Source organism: Phaenicophaeus curvirostris, chromosome 11, assembly GCF_032191515.1.
Source record: "Phaenicophaeus curvirostris isolate KB17595 chromosome 11, BPBGC_Pcur_1.0, whole genome shotgun sequence".
In the NCBI taxonomy this organism is placed as follows: domain Eukaryota; kingdom Metazoa; phylum Chordata; class Aves; order Cuculiformes; family Cuculidae; genus Phaenicophaeus; species Phaenicophaeus curvirostris.
In genome coordinates, this window is record NC_091402.1 from 14,867,237 (window position 1) to 14,890,116 (window position 22,880).

General features: G+C 39.0%; 1 protein-coding gene across 1 annotated transcript in view; it reads right to left on the minus strand.

Moving 5' to 3' along the window:
- Window positions 1-285: 285 nt before the first annotated feature.
- The window catches only part of PRKAR2A (protein kinase cAMP-dependent type II regulatory subunit alpha), a 62,485-nt gene continuing 39,890 nt past the window's right edge, over window positions 286-22,880 (minus strand). The window contains exons 3-11 of the mRNA XM_069866067.1: window positions 22,151-22,203; window positions 20,493-20,576; window positions 17,418-17,524; window positions 12,965-13,118; window positions 9,781-9,882; window positions 7,944-8,018; window positions 5,768-5,833; window positions 4,954-5,092; window positions 286-4,415 (exon numbers count right to left, since the gene is read on the minus strand). Of these exons, the coding sequence (XP_069722168.1) occupies window positions 4,282-4,415; window positions 4,954-5,092; window positions 5,768-5,833; window positions 7,944-8,018; window positions 9,781-9,882; window positions 12,965-13,118; window positions 17,418-17,524; window positions 20,493-20,576; window positions 22,151-22,203 (914 nt within the window). The 3' untranslated portion in view covers window positions 286-4,281. The remainder of the gene's footprint in view (window positions 4,416-4,953; window positions 5,093-5,767; window positions 5,834-7,943; window positions 8,019-9,780; window positions 9,883-12,964; window positions 13,119-17,417; window positions 17,525-20,492; window positions 20,577-22,150; window positions 22,204-22,880) is intronic.

Here is a 22,880-nt window from a genome sequence, read left to right on the forward strand (position 1 = left end):
GTTTTATTGGGAGGAATTTTATCTACAGAAACTAGTAGTATTTTCAAGATGTTAGTAAAAATTTTATCACCAAACAGCAAAATTGGGTGGCCAGGTGATGTATAAATCTCTCCTGGTTATTGGAACTGGGCGAGTGCTGCTCTCCATAAGGCCCTGATAACAGAAGCAACAGTGACTCAGGCACTCTGAGTAAACCTAGTTAGCTGCTGTGAAGTCCACTCCTGAGGCGAGCACCGGGGAGGTTGTGTCAGCTGCAGGGAGTCAATAAAGAGCACACACAGGACGGTAGAGGAAGGCTGGACACAACAGGTCAGTTTATTAACCAAAGGTGAAGCTAAACCCCAGAGTGGTTTGACTCGTTAAAACCATATGTATATATGCCAGAAATTTTTCTTTTATGTTCAACACTATAGTGCAAGATCCAAACTGCACAGGTGTTCATCCTTTGAGAATCAAGTACTAAATGTAAAATGAATTAAAATAAGGGTCCCTCAATGAATCAATTAAAAAACCACACAACTCAAAAGAACAGACCGATTTTAAGAACTGTCTTATGAAATTCTCCCAAGTGAAAGACCTTGAAAAGCACTTGGAGCCTTGAGGTAGCAACTTTATGCAGAATTTAACTCCCCTCCTGCCCCACAGAGCAGAGAAAAATTAGTAGCACATTATTAGCTCCAGCCAGCTAATAATCGAGCGTTCTGTGCACTTAGTGATTTTCTCTTCCATCTTGTAATAGCAGTATATTCGTGCAGACCATCAGGAGGAAATCCACAAGGAAGGCCTCTTGAAATAAAGTATATGGTTTGAAAAAAGTGAAACTAATCAGCAATAACCATAATAAAATAAATATCTGGAGTGGAAAAAACCCAAAGCATTTGTATGTTGGCAAGACTAGTTTGCAAATACATGTCAAGAACAAGAGCCGCTTTCGGCCAACAGAAAAGAAAGAATGGAAGTGACATTCAAAAGGGTTTCAGTTTTTGCCCTCTGTGCAAAATTGCACTTTGTTTTAAAAGTTTTAAGGTTTAAAGTTTTGCACTAAGAGAGCACGTTTGCCCCTTTTTTTATTCTGTTACATTGTGAAACCTGTGCTGTGACATTAACAGAAATAACACATGCCAGGATATTTGACCACTGAAAGCTCCTCTCACTGACTTCACAACAATTACAAGCAGGGAATCACAAACGAGACTTCTTTCCCCTCTAAGGCTCAAAGACACTATCCTCTTTGCTCACTTTGCTGCTGAGTTCTTCTATTAAAAACTAGATTTCTCTGCTGCCAATTTTCAGCAGATTTACAGAACACTGAGCAGTAACAACAAAACAACTGGGCTGATTCTCCGTGACAATTGCGATGAACAGTCAGAGTGAAAAGGAATGAGCTGAGATACAGTGATGTGTGCAGGTCTTTACAATCAGACACCTCACTTTAATCCCTGGTCTTGGTACCACCACGCACACTTTCCAGCTTTGCTCCCTGCTGGTGGTCTAACCAGATACCTGGCAATGCTGAGTATCCAACTACAAGCTTCTCTCACTATATTCACCTTCCAAACCTGTCCAGGTTGCTTCAACCAGACCCAACTAAGCAGGCACATTGCAAATTATAGCTCCTAAATGGACGAGCCTTTTTACAGGCTCACTCTCATTCAGCTTGCCTCTTTACACGACAGAATGATATCACACAGATGCTGGATGGCATTGCTCAGTATGGCTTTGCTTTAGGGTCTAGAGAAAAATTCAAAACTTCTTGCTTGCATGGGATCCAAACCTTTTGACTTTACATTCTCATCCTTTCCTTTGACTTCTGGAAGCCACCAAATCCTCCCTTCCAGGCAGAACTACCTTAAGAATTTAACATCAGCTTTGCCTGGTTTTTTTGGTTAAGCTTCTGAATAATTGCTAACCCCCACATATGCTGAGTTACACAGTCCTGTCCAGCAGAGAACCAAAGGCTGTAAGAACCAGAATCCATCTGTAAGGTAGCCCAACCTGCCAGGCTCCTCTGGACAAAGGGGAGGATATTCTGCCTAGGAATAATAAAGGCCAGCTGATTGTTCACAGCAAGTTCCTCTTCAGTTCATATGACAGTTTAGGCAGCACAGAATCTCAGACTGTTTTGGAGATAAGTTTATGTCTGATTCACAGGATGGTCATAAGCTGGCTTCAAAAGGACTCTTGTCTTAGAGCCCAATATCTCTTAAAAGTTTTAACTGTTAACAATGTAAAGACCTGGGGAGTGTTTCTTTTTTTTTTTTTTAATTTTCTGTTGTGGTTTTGTTTGTTGAAGTTTTTTTATGCGTTTTTGTTTGTCAATTCTGTCAGCAAAAGAACGTTTTTGTCTTTGGTGTTAAACCTTGGAAGCATGAATGAAATACCTGCTGCTTCTTTGGCTGTAATTTACAACAACAGCAACAACAACAACAAAAGAACCAACAGCCCAGCAAAGCAAGGGAAATTCACTGTTCTAGAATACATGCAGTTAGAACAGCCGCTAGACATCACAACCAGGACTTTAATAATATGGAAACACCTAGTTCAGTGGTGTCCATTACAAATCATTTGCATTATATAAAAATATGACTCCAATTACAGTAACTGGACAACAGTCATTTAAACTTCTCAAGTTTCCATCTTACTCATATTGCAGGAACTGGGAGGAGCTTGTCCATTTAGGGAAAAATATTGTCCAGAAATCAACTTAAGAGTTGCAGCTAAGCATCTCGAGCCTTAGCAAAATGTCCACTGTGGTAACTAGAAGCAGGAATTCAACAATATCATCCTTCTATTCTTGCTCATGTGGCCATGAATAAAAAAAGCAGTTCTGTTACATTAGCATCCACAATTAAAATTTTATAACCCCCATAAAACACCAGTTAAGTTTTGTATGAGCTGTGGAACAATGCAAATTCAACAGTTCACTAGATTTATTACCTACAAATTCAATGTCTTAATATAAATATTCTGTTTGTACACCATTAAAATGTCCTTCTTACGGCCCAATTCTTGTTTAGATAATACTCTGATAAAATCTCAGCAGTATGCCAATTTAGGTCATTAAAACTATAGAAACAGAATCTATCTAATAGATGCTGTAAATTTTAACCAGTGTTTTAGATAAACATCATTAGCTCAGTTATCACCTAAACCAAAAAGACTCCTCAAACACACCAACTGCGTAGTTAGGAAAGACGTTTGCTTTACAAAGTCAAATGTTGCCAACTTGTGAAAAGTTTAGCAAATTGACAGGGTATTTGGAAGCATCCAAGTGTCTAATTAAGTTAGAATACTGTGAAACATTAGGACTGGGGGGACCTTCTGTAAGCAAGTACAGAAGTAGTCTTCATTTAAATTACAAAACATTCACCTCCTTAAAAAGCTTTAAAATTGACCCAGTCAACAACAGCGTCCTGGGAAATCTAGCAGTAAAAAGGGTCTCTGCAAGCAAGAGAAGGTCATACATTGTGATCTCATCACAATAAAATGTACTTGGTGTCAGGAACAAGGAGCAAATCTGGGGAGATGACAATCACAATACCTTCATTTGATTTGAACCACTGCACTTTTTTGGGCAGCATAGAATAAAACAATTTTCTTTGCTGCTCAGAAAACACTTAAAATGTACTAATGCTTCATTTTCTGCATTGTGTTGCTAAGCAGACTCTCCCATGTCCCCAGCTCATTTTACTTGGTTTAAAGAGCTATTGTAGATATAGTACCTGCTGCTTTCAGCAGGTGGAAGAAAACTTCAGTGCCACCTTATTAATTGGCTCTGTTGACATTTTAACTCCAAATCCAGATGCTACAATTAAAAGCAAATTTAACATTGTGTATAGAAAGCATCAGATGAAGGTCATAAGCCCATAAAAGGCTCGTATTCCACAGGTTGCCTCTGCAGAACAGGCAACCTCACACTACAGAATCTGATCTGACAATTTATCCCAACAATAACACCAGAAGGAAGGAGGCTTCTGTATCTTGCACACTTTGGGTTTCATATCAGGCACTTGAACTGTTGGACAGATGCCATTCTGAACCAAGTAAGTGAACACAGGGTTAAAATAATCTTTAATCTAGGTCTAATAATGAAGTATCAGCAGCAAATTGGAGGCAGGGAGTGAGCAGTCCATCTGTGCTGAGACTTGTTTATGGTTTCTAAAATGCCCAAGAAGACAGCAGCAGTAACTGTTCCATAGTGTCTGTTTTCCTTGTGAGTTGTGTTGCTGATAGGAGGCTTTTCTGTGTCTTGAACTAAGAAGGCATTGAGGTACCCTGTGCCTAATTCCCTGGATCCAACAGGTCCATGCTAGAGCCAAACATTGCCACCAGCTGCTCCTCGTAATGTGTTATATTCCTCTTCATAATGTCCATGCAGGGTCCAAGCAACCTCTCAAATGCTTGCACATCCATGACTGCAAAGGAACAGAAGTGAGAACAAGATTGTTTGTCAGAAAGGACACCACACACCAATCTATTTTTTGAACTCAGAATATAGACCTCCACTCCAACCCATCCAGGTTCAATGGAAGCCACAGAAACAGAAATCACATTTCTGTTTTCCCTCTGTACCATTACGTGGAGAAACAAGATTAATGAAATGCACACCTAACCTCAAGGACAAATACAGAAGGCAAATACACACCACACTGGCACTAAAAGAACACCTGAACGCTGTATGTGACAACAAGCAGTAGACAAGAAGCTGATGCTACTTACCTCTTCAAAGAGTATAGGCTACAGAAGCAGAAAAACCAGAATCTGCAGGAAGGAAGCAGCAGCGCTTCTCAGACTTCAAAGTGGAGATGCGCTCCAGCCCATGCCCCTAGCTTCTCGTGTCTGACCACGTTACTGAAAGGCTGCTAGGCTTCAAATAGCTGCTCACTCAAGCACAGTCCACAAAACAAGCAAAGAGTAGAAAAGGGTAACTAGAAACACAGAACATCTGCTTACCTAAACACTTGACTTCCCCAACAGCATAGGCAGAGGCTGCTCTGGGTTTGTTGGTAACAAGTGCAAGTTCTCCAAAATACTGCCCTCTGTGACACCGGGCAATCTCCACTTCTTGGTTGGCTTCTTTACTCGTCATAGTCTGTTAGACAGTACATTTTGATTATTTGCATACAGTCCTGTCTTTGTACGAGGCTGCAGTTAATCCCACGCATCTTACAGATGTGCAACATCTCATTGGTTTAGGGCTTTTAAAATAGCAACACCCACATCATGCTCTGTACTGGCAGAGCACCTAAACAGCATGTTCAATTAAAAGTTTGATAAGAAAAGTGTATGCCAGACCCTAAGTGTTGAGATTGTTAGATAATTACTTTTACAGCTTTGGGAACTACCATTACGTTAGCCTAACGGGTTTCATCATGCACAACATGGGTTGTTCCCCATGGGTGGTTCAGACTGTACAGAGATCCATCCAAATTCCAATGTCTACTGTGCCACTAGAGATAACAGACTGCAAATTTTCCAAGTTGCAGTTTTCTATAATCCTAGAAGAAAAGTTTCATCTCCAATCTTAAGGCTAAGGTTAGTTTGCAGAGGAGCAGATACAAGCTAAAGACTTTCCAACTTTAGTAAAGTGACTTCTGGCCTCTTCAGAACAGGTATGGGGATTTACAACCTAGTGCACATGAGTGACCGTCATAAATATCATAAAATAATATCTTAAAATAAGTGAGGGTAGTTTTTTTCACACCACTTGTATAAATAGATCAAATCAGGGATGGACCTAAAGCCTAATCACCCAATTTGAACTCACCTTGCTTTTGATCAAGATTTTTACTTCACCAGATTCTACAATGTAAAAACAATCTGCTTTATCGCCCTGTGAAGAGGGGAAAAAAAAAACCAAATTATTTTTACTGTAAAAGTACATATTTAATTTAAGGATCTGATAAGAGAATGGGAGCTGCTCAAACCTCTGAAACAATGTGAGGAAAGAGATAAATTTGATGTTAAGTCAGCAAGAAAACTATGAATGTAATAGGAAAGATGGAGAGAGATGATTACTACTTGAATATAAAACACAGGCTTGGAAAAGATCATGCAAGAATTAAACATGGAGTTACAGAACAAACTGAGACCTTAGCTAAACTTCCTGGGGATGGTTAAAAACAATCCAGCACAAGGCTTCTTATTTGCTGTTGCCATCTATCATAGCTTGAGCTAACACACAGAGCAGGCTTTTGAAAGAGTACCTATTTTTCTAAAAGAATGAAAACAAACTGAGTGGGAGATGTCCTCACAACACTGGCAGGCACTAATAATTTTCACGTGCTCCAAAGCATACAGCCCTTAACTGAAGGATCAAATTCCAGAAAAATAATCAAAATGTAAAATTACCCACGAGAGAAAAGGGGTTCATGGTATTGACGCAACTGCTATAATATAAGAGCTATCACATCTTTCCCATGCATAAAATTTCATCATCATTCAAAAATTTCAGCAGTGTATTACCATCACCTAGACCTATCTAGACTATTAATCCTCCTTTTAAGGGTAATAACATCCTTGTCCTTAATTAGGTTATTACAAAAGATTAAATCCAACTGCATAATTGGATCACTGATTGTGTGGGTTCTCAGTTTTGAGACTGATTTTAAGCTTTGATATTTCTGAAAATTCAGTTTTCTCAGGGTCTTAAGCAACAAGATTTTCAACTTCGCAATGGCAGCTTTGGAGAGAAGTAATTTGGCAGTATTTGGTTATCAGTAAACTAAGTTCTCCTACGTTCAGAATTATCTGACATTCAAGGTAATTAACATTAATTATTCTAGACATTATCATGGAGTCATTCTGTCTATAAAACAACATGATGGTTATGATTAAATGCCTGCAATTTCAGGTAAGCCAAGGAGTTCTTTTGCATTAGTTTCTGCTTGAACTACAGCACTTTTGCAACAAAGCATCCCCAAGCTAAAATTAACGCAAAATTTCAGTGTTCCATGAGCAATAAGGTTCAAAAAAAAAAAGTTTTGTGTCATGGTCAAAAAAACCCTACAGCTTTAGCTTGAGTTTGTCCAGCCTCATGTTCCACCACTCTGGTCTTGATCTCTTACAGCAGACAAAACGTACACCAACAACTAAAGGCTGGCAATTGAAGTTAGACTACTCCACCATTGAGATATTCTTTTTAAAGACCATCAGGAAAAAAAGTGGTTTCAATTAACCTTGATAGTTTCTTAGTATAGTTAACTAGGAAGAGGAGGCTGAGGGGAGACCTCATTGCTCTCTACAACTACCTGAAAGGAGGTTGTGGAGAGGAGGGAGCTGGGCTCTTCTCCCAAGTGACAGGGGACAGGACAAGAGGGAATGGCCTCAAGCTCCGCCAGGGGAGATTTAGGATGGACATTAGGAAAAAATTTTTCACAGAAAGAGTCATTGGGCACTGGCAGAGGCTGCCCAGGGAGGTGGTTGAGTCACCTTCCCTGGAGGTGTTTAAGGCACGGGTGGACGAGGTGCTAAGGGGCATGGTTTAGTGTTTGATAGGAATGGTTGGACTCGATGATCTGGCAGGTCTTTTCCAACCTGGTTATTCTATGATTCTATGATTAAAGTTTTCCCAATTAACTTCATTTAGTTTCATCCAAACCATACTCCTGTAGAGTTGTTTGGCTTTGTTTAGTCAGACCAAGGAACTAGAGATGCTTTTACTATATGCTTGTGACTCCTTGTTTAATTTGCTCATAAGGGCCTATGAAAAGTCTAGCTGTGGGCTTTCATGGAAAATTGCATAGATAGGCATTTAATTTTCAGAAGAAAAATGCAGAAGCTAAAGTAATAGAATGGGTGGTTAAATAAATTGGAAATATGAAATGAATAAGTGATGCCAAGTTGGTCCCAGTAATAGGACCTAGTAATAGTAATAAGTCAACTCCAGGGAAAAAAGAAGCAGCGAAAGGAAAACAATAAAGAGAAATTTAGACTTAAAGTACCTGAGAAATGATACGTTCACCATCTTGGTAGACTTTCTCCCCTATAACGTCCACTATCTTCATTCGCTCTGATGCCTGGAATAACAAGGAAAGTTAAGCTAATCACGTATCATAGAACATTTCTGGTAAAACCTGTAGCCTTGAAAAGGCATTCACTAAACATACAAATACACAGTACCTGAGTACTGAAAAATATAACTATTATAATTACATGGCCATAGTGCACCACATCTTTCAAGATTACCATAATCAATAGGGAAAGAAAATTTAGTGTCCCATCCATATGCTTTTCCTACCCCCAAAGTTAACAAATAACTGATCTGGCTGGCTTAGAGTAAAGAACAAAAAATCTCTTCCTCTAAGTTTCAGTTGAAATTCGAAGAAAATACTCAGAAACTGTCAAACTTCCTAAGAACAAACTTCAATAGGAATACGTGTGGGGTTTGTGCTTCCCAGAATTCATTTCTAGAGTGGAGAGAGGAAAGGGCTATGAAAAGGATTTCAGCTTTAAATTGTGAGCAGGCGCTGCAAGAGATGCCCAGCAGCAAGGGCAGGAGGTACTAATCTGACATGCAATGAAACTCATCCTAGTGTTCATAAACAAGAAGAGAAAAAGAACAGTTAAATTTATCTCCAGTGTTTCCCACACCACAAAACAATTTTATTACTTCAGAGCACTGTAAAAAAAACCATGTCAGGTAAGGAAGAAAATCCTACAGTTAAAATTAATACCTCAACAGATGATTCAGTTGTAATCCATTCATTCCACAAGTGCACCTCAATCTAGCCCATGTATGAGAAACTTCATTTTGACCCACACATGATTCAACTGCGGTGTGTCATGCAAAAAGCCACCCAGTGCTAATGAGTTATTTTTCTACATCTTTAAATATTTATGAGTCATTTTTGTGCTCAAAAAAATTCAGTCTGATGGAACTAGTGTAAGCCAGGCACTGGGGGAGAACGTGTTGTGTGATTTACAGCTACCAGCATATGTCCAAAATAATATATATTAAAGGTTGCTATTCACTTGAAATGATACTTGGCAATTTTGTAATCTTCTCCAAATGGATTAAAAGCTCTTCTCAAACACCAAACATTAATGCTGAAAAAAATCCTTATGATGAGAAAACAAAGAAAAGCTAAGTTATGGTGTAATGCAAAGACAGACTCCTGCTAGTGTTCAAAGCAGTTTGGTATGGCTCTAAAAACCCTCTTAAGATGCAGGCTGGATCAATGGCTTAGAAGTGACAGTTTATACATTGCTCCTAAAGTCATGGTGAAAACACATCAACTTTACATAAGCCTGCTTTGCCTGGTCATTTTGTTCCCAGGTAGCAGTACCAGCCTCTAGCCTATTCTTAGTTTACCTTCTGAATATCAGTTAAGGTTAAAGCAAGAGCTACTATGTCCCACAGCTTTGTCTCAATTTTAAAATGATTCACAGCTGATTAAATATATCCCAGTGATTGTATCATTCCTTCAACATCACACCCTCAAAGGGAACCACAGATCTGAGTCCAGGTTTTCACTTTAATACCTGTTCTCTGACACATTTACAGTTGGTTTCTGTTTTGTGGTGTTTCTGGGGTTTTTTTTCCAAATCTCTACACAGACTGAGATAAAAATCAGCAAATTGCCTACTGTGAACAAAATGTATATAAAAAAATGTTGTACAACTTCAACAATGCAAATTAAGTCATACAGTAAACACGGTATCAAAGCAGCTCTTAAAATTTTGTTCTAAACAAAACCAACACAGATCTCTGATATAGTGGAAACAGTGACTGCAGAGCTAATGCAATAATTTTATGCAGATGTCTCCAAGAGGCTTTACCTCCAAGGATTTAAGAAGGGGCACAGACTCAATAAATAATTCATATGTCTTCCTCTTCTTTGCGTTGTTTTTCAGTATAATTCTCCTGAATGTCACTCGATCCTGCAAGAAACAGCACAGGAAATACATTATTCCTCTTGACTAAAATGCTCTGTTTAAAGAGCTGACAAACATGAACTAGTATTTGCAACAAACACTGCGTTTGAAGAGCCAGCTGTTAAAAAGATACCATATTCATCACAACGGTGACTGTAACAGCTCTTGTGAGAGTACTTTCTGCAATAACAAACTGAAAAACAGGGAACTATAACACCTGCTCCTTCTCATATAAGCATTTAAGAATTCCTTTTTCTGTCTACCTTGTACTGTTTTTCAGGGTTCAGTTTCTGGTGGTGTTTGGTTGGTTGTTAATATCTCTTACATGCTTTCACATAGAATGAAGTAGTTGTGCTCTTCTTGTTGAAGCCATTGGAAACTGGGACTGCAACACTTATTCGTGAAGGCAACTGCAAGATTAAGTCTGAATCAGATTCTTCTCAAATCACAGATTTCAAAAGCAAGTTGGAGATTTATACTGGTCTCAAATAGGTCAGGAACAGAGTATCAAACAGCAACAGGCTTGATTCACTCCTCCACCTTTTAGGATCCAAGAGGCAGCTTTTTCCAGTGATTCCTTCCTAACTGCTGTACCATAAGCACTTTCCTGATGGAAAAATTGTTTGGTTTGGTTTTGAAGCCCAAATATTGGGCAAGATTCCTACTCACTATCTGCCAGCCCTCCTGCACTGCTCTCCTCCCCGGGCAGCAGCCAGCTATGTGCAGGCTCCATGGCCACAGGGCGGCACTACGTGCCCATGTGAAAGCAAGCGTGCCCCTTCACCCACAGCTCCTGCCTCAGTACCTGCCAGGGCAGACATATTTAAGAGTTTGTGGTTAGAGATCATCATGAAATGCTTTCTATTTCCACACGGAAAAGGCAGGGCTCAACTACTGGCAAATGCCAACAAGAACGGCCACAAGAGAGCTGAAACTAAACAGCACAACCAGGCTAAGCAGAAGGGCACCTGCCCACCAAGTAATTTTCTTAGTGTTTACGTGACAATCATGCCCACCATCCCCGTTACGAGCAGCACTAAATTAAGAACAGAGGGAGAGTTGCAGAGTTTACCTTACACAATAGGAGGCCATAAGTGTAAAAACTGAGAACAAAAAGTCAGAGGGGAAAGGAGAAGTATGGTTAGATTTAATTTTCTGAAAACATCAACTGCTACCTTAGCAGAGACATTTTGAGGTTAAGAGGGATTTTCAAGTTAAGAGAGCAGCTTTATGGGATGTATGCTGCAAATACGTGAAGCAATGATTGACACAGGTGAATATAAAGGTTGGATACAGTGGAATATAAAGGTCGAAGGATGTGAAAGATGAAAGGAAAATGGTATTGTTGTTATCCAAATGAGAACAAGAGATAATAAAGCATGAGGGACTCTCATTTTTATTTTTGAAAGAAATAATTCAGGGATAGATGTCTCTTCAAATGTACATGCTTGAAGAAGCAGAAAGGTGCAGAAACAGTCAGGGGAATTGCAAAAGCATAAAAAATTCAGAATTCATTTGATTGAGAATATCAGCGAGGGAGGAGAAGCAGCAGTATTTGAACACAAAAGGCAGAGCAGTGAAGGAAGCTTGTGTGATCCCCCAGCACATTCAGTAGCGAGGGCTGAGGATGTTTCTTTGCTCCAGAAGAGACCCACGTATGATTACTGCCTTGTGCCTGAGCCTTCCAGGCTTTTGTTGGCCTAAGTCTGCAATGCAGCAGGAGTAATCCACATTTCCTAAATGACAAATAACCCATAAGCCTTAGCAATGGCTTCTGCATACTAATAAAAATATGTTTAAATTACATCAGGCATAAAATAGTACAATAAAACATGGCAATGACAGAATATCTAGAAGAAATAATATAAATTTTAGGCAGGAAAATGCAGCCTCAGTTAATGAAATATCCAGAGGACAGATGACTAGCAAGAGATTCCTCTTCACCTATACCTTGCTAATTAAGTGAATGTATCACAGAAAACAAATGCAAAATTAACCATATTTGCACAGTTCTTTTCAAAAGCAAATGAGAACAAAGAATCACCTCATTTTCTTCCTTCTGTGAATGAGCTCAGTTTGTACTAGCTGCTTTGTTCTGTTTCATTTAAGAAATTAGATTCTGACATTACTCCCTGGTTGATTTCCCAAAATCTTTTCTTTCAGCTCACAAAGAAAAGGGAAATCAGAAGTCAGATCTCTCAGCAAGAGCTGAAATTGCGCAAGCGTGCAGTGTGTAGCAGCTTATCAGTCCTGTAATCAAGGTCACAACACACAGTCAGCCCCCAGCGCTAGTTGCCGAGGAGCCCAGTGCACACAGAAAGCGTACAGCACTTCTGGCTTCAAATGCTTCATTGAATGCACAATCGGCTTATTATGTGAGCCCTCAGAGATGAGTAAGAGAGCACTGTGAAAATAACCCTATCCAAATAGTACAGAGAAAAGAACTAAAAAAGGAGACTAATGTCTACAGCTTCACATTCAACACTGCTGGTCTAGAGACAAAGCAACACCATCACTTATAGCTGGGTATCTCATAGGTCATGCTGACCCGAGAACCTCTTCCAGGGTAGCATAAAGGGACCAGAAACATCGTGACAGTTTATTTTGAAGGGAAACAAAGATTTGTGCAGTTTTTCTAGCTTTTCAAATTACTAACGTCCTTAAGGAGATATTTAACACCTTCCCACTCCCCCTAAAGCAGACAAAATGGTAGGAAGGTGAGCTGAAAATAAAGAATCTTTTAGATAGTATTCATCTTCCATAAAATACATGCATTAATGCCTCCACTGTCCTCTGCAGGATGAAAACAGAACCAGGGCTTTTTTTTCCCCCCACTAAGAAAAGCCACAATTGCAGCAAACAAAAAATATTGAAGGGACAGATAGAACTGGTGATACAGTTTTTGCAGACAAGTTGTTCAGAAATGTGGCCAAAGAGATTTACACAATGGATCTCTTACGCTAGGAGGCGAGATAATAGATCGTGATAAAATAGTTAGGAGCATAAGGAGCCATACCAAGAGAAACACTGGACATGGTGAGCTAATGTCTAAAATATTAAGTATATGAGAGCAATTTCCTTTCCTTACCAGTCCCCAAAGGGCTCCTTCTGTTGTGGCAACAATAGTGGCAGCTCTAGGAGTGTTGTACATCAATGCCAGTTCCCCAAAACTGCCGTGATTATCATAGCGGCCCACACAGCGTGACTGGTTGTCTTTTGCCACAATAATATCATACAATCCCCTGGAAAACAATGGAATACATGCTTTTTATTAGACAACATTCCAGAAAAATCATAAAAACAGATTTTTGCTGTTAAACAAATAGTCCTTTTACTGCTAGGTGAGATGGAACGTGCTTTATAGAGCCTTTCAATCGCCTGATACGAAGCTGCTTCTATCTACATTACTTTCACAATAATTCTCTCAAAGCATTTCCCTCCTGATTGGTCTGGTCAGGATCCACTTGATTTCCTCTGCATAGTATTATATTTTGAAACTGCTACTGCAAGTATTGTGGCCAGGGTGATAGGTAGTTCCATCGCCTTTAACAGTACTGTCTTTTCAAAGCACATGTTACCCAGTGAGGCCTCTTTAGAGCTACTTGGATCCGTCTATACCCATTTTCTCGGTGACAGCATTGCTGTAGTACCTCTGGGATACACTCGATCCAACTGCTTACCTGCTCCTATGGTTTTGTCTCAAGTTCAGCTTAAGAGAGTGTCTAACATAACCCCAAAATGCAACTGTGGCTCATGTCTGCATATGCCCATGCTAGATTCAAACAATCCAGCTCTTGTCTGCCCAAGAGTGATGCTGTAGAAGCACAAAGATGACAGAAAGGCCCTTTCTTTAGATACCTAAGATACCGACTAAGTTCTATAGAGCAAACTGACCAGTCTTACGAGCAACAGACACTGATCCTTCCTGGAAGATTTAAAGCTTGTTCAGGAATGTTACACATGTCATTTCTTACCCAGTATTCATCTAATAGCTCCCTTATGACCAAAATTTCTATCACTCAGTTCAACTCCACACAGCGCTGCAACTCCAAGCACGCTGGAAGTTGAACCAACCAATTTTATCACCATTTTCATAGATGTGCAGCTACTGAAGAACACTGGTTACAGCACACAATAAACTTGAAGAGCATCTGTTCAACTCTCACAAAGCTCTGTGTGCTGAGGTGACACTGTAGGATGCAAAAGCTTAGGAAGCATGGAAAAGTAACTTCCAGCAGTTTTGCAGAACAGTATAGGTTTTACTCTAGTCACACAGGCTTCCAATTAAAGCAGCCAAGCTAAGAGGAAACTGCTTAGGTAATCAGAAGCATCCTTGTACTTTGTTCACAGGGAGCTGTAACCTGTTAAAATTGGAAAGGCTTCCTCACCTGTTCTCCCAGAGGCACAATTTCTACATTAAAATGAAGTTAAAGGAGCAATATTCCAGAATTTACTAAGAATCAAAAGACTGCTCTAATGAAGATGTAGGTACAAGTCCAGTGAGTCAAAGCTCAAGACACAAATCTGGATCAAACTGCACCACAGCAATTCTACATGAAGAAACAGGCTGTGCAAAGAAATGTAGCCCTCAGTACTACCTTATGTTTGGAGCTTTAAAAAATAATTATATATATTGTATATCTGGCATGACTAAGCTTGATTGATTCTTGGTTATGGCATCAGAGATCACTCAAGGACTAGCCACAGGCCTAGGAGACTTTTTAAAAATAAATCATGCCCTAGGAAAAGTAGGTAAGGAACACCTCCCTGTCTTTAAGCAACTGAACACACATAAATTTTCCCCAGGAGCTCAGAGATTTGTCAGAAGGAGTGGTATTATCTCCCAGAACATCATAGGCATGTAAGAAAAAAAAGAACCTCCAGAAATGGCAGGGGGTGAAACCTCATGGTAAACAAGCTTGGGAACAGAATCATTGGCGAAACCTGCCTAGCATTAGCAGGAGAATGTCATTCAGGATTGCTGATGGACCACCCTGGGTTTGTTAGCTATCTTTGAACACTGCTGCACCTAAAAAAAATGTACTACAGGACAGCTTTATGTCAGCTTAATTTGTAGTAGATTCCACAAAGTGGACATCACATGCATCCAACAAACAGCTAAAAAATATTAAAGTGAGGAAGCTTTGCACAGTGAATTGAAGGCCTACTGTATTAGTCTTTGAGGCCCAGAGAAAAGTTTGGCTACTGAATCAATAGAAAATGGGTCAGATTCAGACATGTCAGAAGATCCAAGAAATTTAGTTTCTCTTTGTCACCCAGAAAGCTAAAGGAGGAAGACAGGCACATGAGGACTGCGTGACATCCTTACCAGGAACTTTTTACACTTTACTGCTTACTGACACCTAGAAGACAAAGAAACCAACAGCATATAAGCAGTAAATTTAATAAGGATTAGTGACGATAGAAAGTTTCACTAATTCTTGTAATATCCCAAATCTATTTCATGATTCTCTGAGAGGCACCAAATGCAAGTACCTTCAGAGGGTTTTTTGATCTAGAAGAACCATCCTTGAGCACCTTAAGCAAATGCAACAACTTCTTCCCATCCCTTAGCCTGAAGGTCACTTACTAGTGTCATTTATTTCGCAGTAACTACAGCCATGTAACCTTCAGCCAAGCATTCAGCCCGAGGACTAAACTGATGAGGCACCACTGGGTAACCTTGGCTTAGATTTATTAAGAAAATTGTTGCTGAGCTGTAAGACAACTCATGAGCTAAAGCCCTGCAAGATAAGAAGAATAAAAACACAGACCAAAGTGTAACTGTTGAGATGGTAATCATTAGGAGCTCAAGGACTCAAAAGAAAAATACTGACCTGAAAAAATATAAAACCCCAAGAAAAAAAAAAAAAGCAGAAAAGCAGAAGAGGGCAACTCAGCAAGACTGAGGATCAGACTGTTCCAAGAGGCACCAGAGGCCAATGCTGCCCCTCCTGACTGATGACGGCTCAATCAGCAGAGACTCATAAGGTGCCTTCTCAGCAATGATGAACACACTAATGTTTAGCCAGGCAACACATTTGTCCTAGCTCTCCCTCCTCTCTAGTAAGCACTAACCAGCTCCTGAATCCTCAAGTTGCATCTGTCCTGCCTGCTGTCCCTCTGCACATGGTAAAAGACAGATAAAAGTGATCTGGTGAGGAACTATTACAACCAGAGACTTTAGAAAAAAATGGCCTGTGCCAGAAAGTCTGTTTTTCTATGCAGATGAGAACCTCAAGAGTTACATCTGCAACACAAAGTCACTCTTCATTAAGACAGGAAATAATCCTCAGGGATATTTAGGCATTAATGACAGAGTAACACGCCTAGTAATGCCTTGAAACAGCCAGAGCCCCCTGAATTGGCATTTGCAGGCTAGTGAAAATATTGTAGTTTTCCATAAGTATACTGCTATTCTTTTGCATGAAAAAATGAGGGGTTGGGAGGTTGAGGAGGACTGGAATGGAGAAGAAATGGAAAGAGAGAGAGAGACAGAAAATTCATAATGGTAGAATTCTTTCTAATAACTGAACAGCCAAAGACACAGGATTGGTCTGAGGCAGAGCTGTTGATGGAAACAACTGAGTGCAGAAACACAGCACTGGTTTAGGTTAATGGGATGGTATGGTAGAGGACAGGGGAACAGGCACATGGTCAGAATATATTTGAGTTAACATCATGACATGTAATTCCACTACTTGGAAAGGGGAATGTCCTTAAAATGAACAAGGACCATTTAAAATGAACAATTTCTAACCTAGAAATTCTTCTTCAAATTCATTATACACAGAAGTGACAATTCAAAAGGCAACATGTTGTATTGAACTGCTTTGAAAGCATTTAATATACTATTAACCATGCCGTTATTTGAATGATAAGGAAGAAAACAGTGTGTCAACAAAGACGTTTGCTAAGATTGTGCTCCAACAGACATTCATAATTTGGTCAGTAATATTCCATTTAACGTTACAGTTTTACAGGACGAAATAAAACTGTGCCCCTAATTCTTCAAATAGAGTGATTAAAAGTAATATTAGCCAGAACTTCTTCCAAAGAGTAAAAGATACTCAAACTGTGTATGCACACATACATTATTATATGCTTATTGCACATATACAATCCACAAAGTTACCATGTGAATTTCCTTGATGCAAGAAACTACAAATCAGCACCTTAAACTCAGAAAATACTAATCACACGACCAAGAGAAGCAAAGGAAGCTAAACTGAACAAATCATAGGCAAGCTCACGCTGTGGCCCTTCCCTCAGAGAAAGTGGTATTTGAGTTTTTCTGCAGTCACACAGAATGTGGTAAAACCCAGCAGGTTTGAAATGTCCTCCTCTGTCAGATTTGATTGCCACTGGGCAAATGATTTATAAGTCAACAGGGGGCTAAAAGGGAAAATGGAAAGATCAAAGGAAGAGGCAATGACTTTGGAAAGTAAATTTCCTTCAGGAACTGTCCTGTAAGCACTCCCTGCCATTTCTAAGAAACTGAAAAGAAACATACTCTGCATTTCAAAGGCACAGCTGCTTACCGCTCAACAACATAGAAATTGTCTCCATCATCACCCTGGTCAATCACATGTTCCTGAGGTTTCACCTTCCTCTCAAACATGGCATCAAGGACCTGAGACAGCTGCTCCTATAAAACAAACAGGAGAGGCAAAGGGGAAGAAAAAAAATCAGAACAGTCTTAGAAAATACACTTTATCCTTATTGCTGAACAAGGGCGAGTTCATCTGACTTGATCTGGATAGTGAAGTGCAACATGCATTACATTATTGTTCCTGTATGTAAATACAAAATGCTGATACTAAATGTTGATTTCCACTAGCACCTCACTTGCTTCCAGTTTATTAATTCAATAATTTACTAAGTTCAATAATGCGGACTAACAAATACTTCCATGACAGCAGAGCTATTATCTCAAATGCATGATCAAACGGTTTAATTAATGTACGTCATTTCAGGGCCAAAGCATGAGTGTACAGCAAGTTCTTATTTGGGATAATCTGACACAGCTTCACAGAAATGGATGCATATTGATTTATGTCAACAGTACACATTTCCTTACATGTATAAACGTCTAGAAACTGCATTGCAATGTATTAGTGACTTATTTGTACTGCTATCATCTAAGAGCTCCAGTCACGATCAGGAATATACTGAACAAGACTCTATAGAGTGTTATTTCCTAGACAGTCTGTGTCTTAGAGAACATGCAGTTCCAGTACAGGACAAGGTCAGACAAGTAGAGATGGGGAGCACATACAGCAAAAGTGATAATGCTGGTCTGCAAAGCAGACTCAAGCAAGGTTTCTCTGACAAGCCATGACTAACTTTTTTTGCAGGCAGCACAGCCAGAGAAGCTGTGAAAGCCAAGAGAGATGATAGCATATCATCTCGCCTCAATGCTGAGCTGCTTTACCCATCTTCGTTATTCCAAAGTCCATTAACAACAGACTTTCACGGCATTTTCAATGAACAGATGTTCAAAGTCAAAGATGCAGATCACAGCTGAACTTCTAAAAATATACTGCATGCACAGGCAACCTGAACAGGCAATCTGAATCAACTTCAGTCCGAAATTCAACATGAACTTTGCTAGAAGTGATGTGCTGGACACCAGCTCCCTTGTGTTTGATACCATGTGTAAGATATCCATGCAAGTGAAGACATTTTAAAGGGCTGTTGAGTCACTGGGCCTAAATTCAGCACAGTTCACCTACAAGCAACCAGTGGAAAAGGAATGGATTTGGCCAGGACATTTGAGTCACACAATCATATTTACTCCTAACTGGGCTTTAGGAAGTTTTGTTGTTGGGTTTGTTAGCTCATATTTAACAGTTTTACATGATACCTTTTAGAGGTTAAGAAGGAAAAGAATGTATTTTAAGCCTTAATTTGGAAGTGTTCCTCACCCTTATTAAAGGGCAATATGCACTGAGCAAGATCAGCAGCTGTGTATTCTGCCTTTCAGTGGGTATCCTACAGCCAGCCTTCCAAACCAGCCACATTATACAGAGGGAGTTAATAAAAAATTATTGGGAGGACATGTGAAAGGATGCAAGTTCCATACTCCCTTTATACTCTTCCCTCTCTAGAGTGCCTTTCATTATACAATAATCAATGTATGGACTGCAGTCATCTTGTTCAGCCATGTGCTATTTTAAAGCCCAAGTCTTTAACAGTTGCAGTTGTTTCCATTACTTCTCTCCTCAGCAGCTTCAAAAGCTTTTCCCAGGAAGCACTATTTTTCCAAACGCACTTTCTCAGCTCAAATTTGTTTTTCAAAGTAATCTTGGAATATAAATCGGTAATTAATTTTTGCTTCTGGGTGATTTTGCTGGAAACTAAAAGACTGGCCTAATCAATTGGAATGGTGATCACATTTTGTACATACTCCTTGCGCTGATGAATGCTCTTAAATATTTCATTTTTTTCCTGTACATAATGAGGTTACTTGCAAAAGGAACCTTTAAAGTGTTTTACGTAAATAGGCTTAATGACTACAGGAACCCTCGAACAGTGAAAGGCCAGTCTTGGAAAGGACAGCTTTCAAGGAAATGTTTTAACGGAATGTCAATTCCTTAAGCCTGCTGCAATCTAAAGCTTTCCACAATTATTTTGAGAATGCAGTTCAATGACCCTTGGGGTTTGTACAGCAACCAAGAACTGCAAGAACTTCCTGGTTTTCAAGGAAAGCTGAGCAGTGTTTTTGAAGCCATAAGCTACCACATCCACCCTTTCATATCTCAGGCAAAGCTCATTGATTCAAACCAGGCAGCTGCAGGGACTGTCACTGGTGTAACAGCTTTCATTCTTCCCCACCCCTTAGTAGAGATGTCAGGTTTTTTTCCTCATGGTAACATCAGCCTAGAGATGAGATGCATTTATTCTATGACCTCTCAGAGGCTGGATTAGGGGATCTCCAAAGTTCTCACCCTGATCTATCCTATGATCCTCATCAAAAAAATTCATGCCGAATAAGAATACTAGGTACAGTATTGTACCTAGTAATGGAGACACTCATCTCTAAAACTCAATGCTAAGCCAATGAGTAATTAATAACCACCTTCAGTAAAAAAAAAAAAAAAAAGGAGGAGTAAGAATAAGAACACTTTAAAAACATTACATTAATTTACAGAAACATTACTGACACATTGGCATTTAAGAAAAAAGTGCAGCAATCTGAAGTCATGCAAGTCTGGATAGTGCTCAATATCACAATTGTGTAAGTAATTTCCTTTTTAAGTTGCCCATAAAATTATTAACTGTTTCCTAGGGAAAAGGAAATCAGGTGCAATGGTACCCAACAGCAAAAACTGAAAAGTAGGCAAAGGAATGTTTAAAAACCCCAAGCTTTCTCTAAAAACAACAACAAAAGAATATGCAAGGAGTGACATCTGAATCACAGTAACTGACAATTTAACATGTTTAAGTTGTTCACTGACTGTTGACCTCCAATTACATGTCCCAATCCAGCCCACATATAACTAATAATCCATGAACTATCACAACACAAACAAGTGCCTGGACTGTTAGATCATGCTATTACTTGTACCTGCAAACCATCAACTCTGGTTAAATTTACCTTAAAATGATATTACCTGATCTAGGTTTTTGAAGAGCAGGATATCTTTACACGCTTCCTGCAGTCTGCACCGCTGCTCATCAGTTTTCGGATGAACTATCTTTAAAATAAAGTAAAACAAAACCATCATGACAACAAAGAAATATGATTAAAGACTTAACTTTCGCTTCAGAGTAAAGAAGCAGAAAGCAATTTAAGAGTGTCAAAGTAAACAGTTCTTTTTTTGTTGTTTGCATAAACAGTCTTTATATATAAACACACAATGCAAGACAGAATGAAAGGAAGAGACATAAGAAATAATATTATGCTGACAATTAACACAAGCAAAATAACAATCGAGAGAGACAAGAAGAGGATGCTTTTTCCTTTCACTTCGTTTCTAACCCAGCCACAGATACAGTCAAGGCTTGGGCATTTGGAACAGAGGAAGAGTTTTCTTTCTAAACTCTGGCTTTATTAGACCAAATACACTTATTGTTGGCACACGGGTAATTTATAAGACTTATGATAAGTATGTATCAGCCCATCTAATAACAAAAGTTACCCAAGAACTGTATTTTTTTAACAAAATTACTTAAATAATAGCTTTGCTGTTTGAGAGATCTTTTTTTGATGCTTTTTTTCCCATTATAAACATCTCATCAAGTTAAATTAACCAACACTCACTGTGTCATAGAAATGTTTATATATGTGCTTTTGGGGGGGCTAATTATGAAAACATAAAAATATTAATTACCTCCCATTCACCACATTAACTACATTTCTGGAATAACAAGGATCCCCAAAACTAGTTACATTAGTAGGCATTCCTAAAAATCCATTGTCCAAAGCTGAGTAGATCTCAGATATTTCGTTTTCTAAAGAAAACTGAATGAGCCATCAGGAAAGCTAAGATTTTTTTGATGGAATAAACGTATCCAGGTTTATAAACATTTGGCTGATCAGAAACAATCATTCTATTTTTCTTTTCAAGGCATCTTATTTTTCTTCTTTTTGAAGAGAAATTGAATTAGACTTAAATTGTCACTACAGAAATTTAAGCATCCCAAATACCATCTCAAGAAATGGAACACTAGAAGTCCAGAGAGAAAACACTGCTCTCACCAGCCAAGCTACAGGAATTCACTCACATAAAAGCGCCTCTAAAGAAATCCAATTACTGTATTTGGACTTGCAATTCCTAGAAATTCCCAGCATCCAAAAACAATAGAACAACAGGTGGCCACAGTCTCAAAATATTTCAGCAAAGTATTGCTCCTGCCCAGGCAGAAGTGTTTTGACAAGAAAGGCAGTAAAAAGCATGTCAGGAATTTTAAGCACCCATGAAGAAACAGCTGTGGTAAAGCTTAACTAATAATTCAGAAGAGCATCAATGCTCTAGGATTGCCTCAACAAGCATTTAAGATAATTAAGAAAGGAAAATATCCACACTTTTATAGATGGTAGACTTAAGCATGGCTCTTGAGTCCTTTGAAGTAAAATTATATTAAAATCTATAGTGACTAAAAAAGCACCTGAGACCAAGTGGCCCTACGTTTCAGAGCAATGTCACTTGTCAACGTCAGCCTCGCAGAATGAAATGCACAAGTGGTAAGGAAAAGGCAACGTACAGACATCTGACAGCCTGTCAGACTGCAGAGAGAACCATGCATGATACAATTCACCCACTCTTACCCTTTGTTCTGTATCTTCTTCCTCTTCATCTGGATTGAAAGCTTCAGCACAAACTTGGAAGAAACAGAGAGAGGAATTTAGTAAAAAGAAGCAATTACATGAGAACATGAAGCAAATCAAGTTTCAATTCCTTTATTCTATATTTTATTTTTCTACAGAAATAAACAAAATCACTTTAGTTTTTATGTCATTGTAGTGTCAGAGGCTTATATCCTGTCCATTCTCTAAGCAGACACAGCCTGGCTGTTCTCAAACTCTCATGAAAAAGGTCTGTCTGTAACTTAAAACAAAGTAATTGCACCTAACGAGTACTACAAACCATGCACACAGGTTCCCTTGCAATTCTTAAAGCTTGACAACCCCAATTCATTTACAAACACCTTCTCTAAAACGCAGGGAAAAAACACTGCAGCTACATTGTTCTGTTCTTTGCAGTTTGATGTATGTAGAAAAACACATAAATAAAATGAGTGCAAGGAGACACGTGGCACTCATTCCACCTGAAGTCAGATTTGCAAGCATCTGTACCTTGGGTCTTTTCAGAAACAGAGATATCACATTTACAAAGAAATTAACCCGGGAAATAAACAATCACCTTGAATATGGTATATTCTATGACAAAAACAAATGCTTAGTCCTCTTCCCTATGTGCTCCTATATCTTACTATATTTGACTCAAACGGGTGTCAAGTTGCAATATAAAAACAACTTTAAAACACACACAACATGA